General features: G+C 50.2%; 1 protein-coding gene across 5 annotated transcripts in view; it reads right to left on the bottom strand.

The window, feature by feature from the left end:
• LONP1 (lon peptidase 1, mitochondrial) overlaps nt 1–6,295 on the bottom strand; it is a 571,467-nt gene extending 565,172 nt beyond the window's left edge. Inside the window, exon 1 of one of the 5 annotated variants that reach the window (XM_073586323.1) lies at nt 5,812–6,295. In XM_073586323.1, the coding sequence (XP_073442424.1) occupies nt 5,812–6,207 (396 nt within the window). In that variant the 5' untranslated portion in view covers nt 6,208–6,295. Of the gene's footprint in view, nt 1–1,991; nt 2,338–5,043; nt 5,775–5,811 lie in introns of those variants that run through there. The other 4 variants (XM_073586320.1, XM_073586321.1, XM_073586322.1 and 1 more) reach the window with 4 other exon arrangements.
• Between the last annotated feature and the right edge of the window lie 1,205 nt (nt 6,296–7,500).

Raw genomic sequence — 7,500 nt, 5'->3', positions numbered from 1 at the left:
AAATACACACACACACACTGCCCCTCTGCAAAATACACACACACACACTGCCCCTCTGCAATACACACACACTGCCCCTCTGCAAAATACACACACACACACACACACTGCCCCTCTGCAAAATACACACACACACACACACACTGCCCCTCTGCAAAATACACACACACACACACACACTGCCCCTCTGCAAAATACACACACACACACACACTGCCCCTCTGCAAAATACACACACACACACACACACACTGCCCCTCTGCAAAATACACACACACACACTGCCCCTCTGCAAAATACACACACACACACACACACACTGCCCCTCTGCAAAATACACACACACACACACACACACTGCCCCTCTGCAAAATACACACACACACACACACACTGCCCCTCTGCAAAATACACACACACACACTGCCCCTCTGCAAAATACACACACACACACACTGCCCCTCTGCAAAATACACACACACACACACTGCCCCTCTGCAAAATACACACACACACACACTGCCCCTCTGCAAAATACACACACACACACTGCCCCTCTGCAAAATACACACACACACACTGCCCCTCTGCAAAATACACACACACACACTGCCCCTCTGCAAAATACACACACACACACACACTGCCCCTCTGCAAAATACACACACACACACACTGCCCCTCTGCAAAATACACACACACACACAGCCCCTCTGCAAAATACACACACACACACAGCCCCTCTGCAAAATACACACACACACACACTGCCCCTCTGCAAAATACACACACACACACACTGCCCCTCTGCAAAATACACACACACACACACACACTGCCCCTCTGCAAAATACACACACACACACACTGCCCCTCTGCAAAATACACACACACACACACACACTGCCCCTCTGCAAAATACACACACACACACACTGCCCCTCTGCAAAATACACACACACACACACTGCCCCTCTGCAAAATACACACACACACACACTGCCCCTCTGCAAAATACACACACACACACTGCCCCTCTGCAAAATACACACACACACACTGCCCCTCTGCAAAATACACACACACACACACACACACTGCCCCTCTGCAAAATACACACACACACACTGCCCCTCTGCAAAATACACACACACACACACACACACTGCCCCTCTGCAAAATACACACACACACACTGCCCCTCTGCAAAATACACACACTGCCCCTCTGCAAAATACACACACTGCCCCTCTGCAAAATACACACACTGCCCCTCTGCAAAATACACACACTGCCCCTCTGCAAAATACACACACTGCCCCTCTGCAAAATACACACACTGCCCCTCTGCAAAATACACACACTGCCCCTCTGCAAAATACACACACTGCCCCTCTGCAAAATACACACACACACTGCCCCTCTGTAAAATACACACACACACTGCCCCTCTGCAAAATACACACACACACTGCCCCTCTGCAAAATACACACACACACTGCCCTGTTATGAATGAGTCACCGTAGGAGGCAAAAGCAGAAATACAAGCTAAGTCCAGAAAACCAGAGAAGTTGGCAACTATCAGATTGCAGACCCCTGAACCTATCAACACAACTAGCAGTAGCCGTGGGGGGTTCCTACGATGCCCTAGACCCCTCGATCACAGCCGGAGAAATACATAGGCCTAAAGAAAGGAAGGGGAAATCTAAACTGCCCCAGAGCAGACCCCAAAGCAATAGGCAGCCCCCAACATATAATGACGGTGAAGCAAGATGAAAATACTAACAGACAGAAAGATAGACTGAGCAAAGACGGGGCCCCAAAACTACCTAGATAGGAAAGGAAGGCTGCTGTCTGCAATCTGCCAAAACCCTATCAAAGACATAAGCCAACCAGCAGATATGAAAAAGGCCCTGAAGCAGCTAGGCTTCAAAAACTGAATCAGCACTCAGGTATTTTCAGAAGACAGAGCTAAATGAATTCAGCATACCCCAGCAAGGAATGGCAGAAATCCAGAAAAACAAAGCAAAAACAAAGTCAAAGCACAAAAGCAAAAGGCCGAGCAGCAAACTTAGCTTTGGAGGAGCAGGAATTCAGACTGGTCTCCAAGGATCCACAGAGAAATCACCCGCAGGGCAGAAAGGCGTCGGCAGCATTATATCCAGTTCGTAACTCCACTCAGCCAGTCACAATCATCAGCCTCAGGTGTTTGACAATCAGGCTCACTACCTTTCTTTACCAGAAGAGGGAGTTCCTCGGGCCTCAGTAATGAAGGGGAAAATGAACTCACAACACTGCCCCTCTGCAAAATACACACACACACACACACACTGCCCCTCTGCAAAATACACACACACACTGCCCCTCTGCAAAATACACACACACACTGCCCCTCTGCAAAATACACACACACACTGCCCCTCTGCAAAATACACACACACACTGCCCCTCTGCAAAATACACACACACACTGCCCCTCTGCAAAATACACACACACACTGCCCCTCTGCAAAATACACACACACACTGCCCCTCTGCAAAATACACACACACACTGCCCCTCTGCAAAATACACACACACACTGCCCCTCTGCAAAATACACACACACACTGCCCCTCTGCAAAATACACACACACACTGCCCCTCTGCAAAATACACACACACACTGCCCCTCTGCAAAATACACACACACACTGCCCCTCTGCAAAATACACACACACACTGCCCCTCTGCAAAATACACACACACACTGCCCCTCTGCAAAATACACACACACACTGCCCCTCTGCAAAATACACACACACACTGCCCCTCTGCAAAATACACACACACACTGCCCCTCTGCAAAATACACACACACACTGCCCCGTTATGAATGAGTCACCGTAGGAGGCAAAAGCAGAAATACAAGCTAAGTCCAGAAAACCAGAGAAGTTGGCAACTATCAGATTGCAGACCCCTGAACCTATCAACACAACTAGCAGTAGCCGTGGGGGGTTCCTACGATGCCCTAGACCCCTCGATCACAGCCGGAGAAATACATAGGCCTAAAGAAAGGAAGGGGAAATCTAAACTGCCCCAGAGCAGACCCCAAAGCAATAGGCAGCCCCCAACATATAATGACGGTGAAGCAAGATGAAAATACTAACAGACAGAAAGATAGACTGAGCAAAGACGGGGCCCCAAAACTACCTAGATAGGAAAGGAAAGGAAGGCTGCTGTCTGCAATCTGCCAAAACCCTATCAAAGACATAAGCCAACCAGCAGATATGAAAAAGGCCCTGAAGCAGCTAGGCTTCAAAAACTGAATCAGCACTCAGGTATTTTCAGAAGACAGAGCTAAATGAATTCAGCATACCCCAGCAAGGAATGGCAGAAATCCAGAAAAACAAAGCAAAAACAAAGTCAAAGCACAAAAGCAAAAGGCCGAGCAGCAAACTTAGCTTTGGAGGAGCAGGAATTCAGACTGGTCTCCAAGGATCCACAGAGAAATCACCCGCAGGGCAGAAAGGCGTCGGCAGCATTATATCCAGTTCGTAACTCCACTCAGCCAGTCACAATCATCAGCCTCAGGTGTTTGACAATCAGGCTCACTACCTTTCTTTACCAGAAGAGGGAGTTCCTCGGGCCTCAGTAATGAAGGGGAAAATGAACTCACAACACTGCCCCTCTGCTAAATACACACACACACACCGCCCCTCTGCAAAATGCACACACACACACACACACACCGCCCCTCTGCAAAATGCACACACACACCGCCCCTCTGCAAAATGCACACACACACACACACCGCCCCTCTGCAAAATGCACACACACACACACACACACCGCCCCTCTGCAAAATGCACACACACACACACACACACACACCGCCCCTCTGCAAAATGCACACACACACCGCCCCTCTGCAAAATGCACACACACACCGCCCCTCTGCAAAATGCACACACACACACACACACACCGCCCCTCTGCAAAATGCACACACACACACCGCCCCTCTGCAAAATGCACACACACACACACACACCGCCCCTCTGCAAAATGCACACACACACACACACACACACAGCCCCTCTGCAAAATGCACACACACACACCGCCCCTCTGCAAAATGCACACACACACACCGCCCCTCTGCAAAATGCACACACACACACCGCCCCTCTGCAAAATGCACACACACACACCGCCCCTCTGCTAAATGCACACACACACACCGCCCCTCTGCTAAATGCACACACACACCGCCCCTCTGCTAAATGCACACACACACCGCCCCTCTGCTAAATGCACACACACACCGCCCCTCTGCTAAATGCACACACACACCGCCCCTCTGCTAAATGCACACACACACCGCCCCTCTGCTAAATACACACACACACCGCCCCTCTGCTAAATACACACACACACCGCCCCTCTGCTAAATACACACACACACCGCCCCTCTGCTAAATACACACACACACCGCCCCTCTGCTAAATACACACACACACCGCCCCTCTGCTAAATACACACACACACCGCCCCTCTGCTAAATACACACACACACCGCCCCTCTGCTAAATACACACACACACCGCCCCTCTGCTAAATACACACACACACCTCCCCTCTGCTAAATACACACACACACCGCCCCTCTGCTAAATACACACACACACCGCCCCTCTGCTAAATACACACACACACCGCCCCTCTGCTAAATACACACACACACCGCCCCTCTGCTAAATACACACACACACCGCCCCTCTGCTAAATACACACACACACTGCCCCTCTGCTAAATACACACACACACTGCCCCTCTGCTAAATACACACACACACTGCCCCTCTGCTAAATACACACACACACTGCCCCTCTGCTAAATACACACACACACTGCCCCTCTGCTAAATACACACACACACTGCCCCTCTGCAAAATACACACACTGTCCCACTGAATAAAGCAGACCCCCTACCCAACACAATGCCTCTGTTAAAATTGTGCCCCTTTTCACCATGATACATTTAATGGAGCTCTTACCAGTTCTTGCACTGTCTCTGCTCCTCTGCGGCCCCGGCAGCGGTGTGATGAAGTTAGTAGCATGACGACATCATCATATAGCTGCACATCAGACCCGGGGCTGACAGGCGCTCCTCTGCCCCAGTCCCGGCACAGCACTGCGTTTTTTAGATGCAAATACATTTGAATAAGGAAAAGGAGTGGCGTGTGTGCTGGTGGGCCTGGCATGCGTGCCCACAGTGAGTGCTCTGTGAGCCCCCTTTGGCACGCATGCCATAGATTCTCCACCACTGGCATAGTGGATGAGATTTCTAAAAATCCCATGTCCAGAGACGCCCGTGGCTCATACGGACATGCGGAGCGTCTCTCCAGACGGCAACATGTCTATTTCTCTTGTGGAGATACGAGTCTCCGCCACAGAAATTTCACCCTGTAATTCCCCATGGTTCAGTGACCACAGGCTTCACCTGCATTCACTAGCCGGCAGCGGACATGTGCTGCCAGTTGTGCACATAGCCCAAGTGGTGCGGTCTTAGTGACGGCCTCCTCTGGCAGTATACTGCAATTTTACAGTTACAGAGTTTTCTATTGCTTGGACTTCTAGTGATGTGACCATACCAAACACTGTACTTGGATGGTGAAAGGGGGCGATGCAAACTCCATGTTGGGTCTCTTAGTCCTACTTGCTCTCTTTCACCTGGCACCCTCGTATTGTATATGGTAACACTTCAGCCCAGCAGCATGCAAGATGTATGGTGACGCGACAGCGGCAACCAGGGCCTCACTCACCTCCAAGATCTTGACAAATCTGGGGAATACAGGGTTCCTGGACACCGCAATCACAGGGACATTGGGAAACACGTCAGGCACCAGGAGGGGAGTAAGAGCCGTCACCACGGGGGCCTCTTCAGCCACGCCGCCATCTTCTCCACTGCTGCCCCCATCGTCCCCAGAAAATGCGCCACTACTATGATCTCCATAGCTATGTACTGCTCGGCAAAGGACAGCCTGGAGGCCAGGACCAGAGACGGCGGCACTGACGGGAACCCCTGACCATGCGACCACTGTGTAAGAGCGGAAGACGCGGAGCTGCCTTCCTGCCGTGCACACTCTCCGCTGGGCTGCCCGGCCAGCACAGAGCCCCAGCCACCGGCTACTAGCCCACAAACCCATGTACTGGGTCATGCTTCTCTACTGACCACTACACGAGCAGCACGCTGCTTCCGACGACGCACGCTGATGACGTCACAGCTCTCTACCATTACAAATGTTCTGGAGAAGTCTCTAGGGGCCATTTTGGATACTGGTGAATGGATGTTAATCTGGCGTGACTGCTGGTCCCGCTGTAGCTGCTAGAGCTAGTAACACAGGAGGTTGGAGGCTCAAATTTGCTCTGTGCACAGTAGTGGAAAATAGCTTGAAAAAGTAGCAAAGTTTCCTCAACATGAGACTTTGGAAGAATTTAGTCTTCTGGTGTTTTAACCCTATTTTTGCCTAGCTGTCACAAAAGGGGCGGAATTGGCGTGTGATAGTTGTTGTGAGTGACAACCCACGCATGTTAAATTTATGATCAGCTTTAGTGTTCCATATGCCTAAAATATTACTCCAGTCCATAGCTGGAGTAATATTTGTGCACATATGTGATTTGCACACTAAGCCAGCTTTGGTCACATTTGCATCTGTGTGCGCAGGGTTTGATCCGCATACGCAGCGTCGGACTGGAACACCTTGGGCCCACCAGAGAAAATCATTCTTGGGGCCCACTATGTAGCTGCATAGAGTTAAATACCAGACCACCAATTATGCAGTAAAACACGCTAATATCCGGGTATAATATAAGGTTGTACATGTCTTAATTATGTAGCAGGAGTTGGGGTAGCCCCCTCATAGAATATAAAGCAGCCCCCTCACATAGTATAATGCAGCCATCTCATAGAATATAATGCAGCCATCTCATAGAATATAATACTGCCCCCCTCATAGGGTATAATACTGCCCCCCTCATAGGGAATAATGCACCCCCTCATAGGGTATAATGCACCCCCTCATAGGGTATAATGCACCCCCTCATAGGGTATAATACTGCCCCCCTCATAGGGTATAATACTGCCCCCCTCATAGGGAATAATGCACCCCCTCATAGGGTGTAATGCACCCCCTCATAGGGAATAATGCTGCCCCCTCATAGGGTATAATACTGCCCCCCTCATAGGGTATAATACTGCCCCCCTCATAGGGTATAATACTGCCCCCCTCATAGGGAATAATGCACCCCCTCATAGGGTATAATGCTGCCTCCTCATAGGGTATAATACTGCCCCCCTCATAGGGTATAATACTGCCCCCCTCATAGGGAATAATGCACCCCCTCATAGAATATAATACTGCCCCCCTCATAGGGTATAATACTGCCCCCCTCATAGGGAATAATGCACCCCCTCATAGGGAATAATGCACCCCCTCATAGGGTATAATGCT

The sequence above is a fragment of the Dendrobates tinctorius genome, unplaced genomic scaffold, assembly GCF_039654945.1.
Source record: "Dendrobates tinctorius isolate UK_male_01 unplaced genomic scaffold, ASM3965494v1 ptg000092l, whole genome shotgun sequence".
NCBI lineage: Eukaryota > Metazoa > Chordata > Amphibia > Anura > Dendrobatidae > Dendrobates > Dendrobates tinctorius.
Note: the sequence above shows the minus strand (reverse complement) of the source record. Positions and strands in the feature narration are given on the sequence as shown.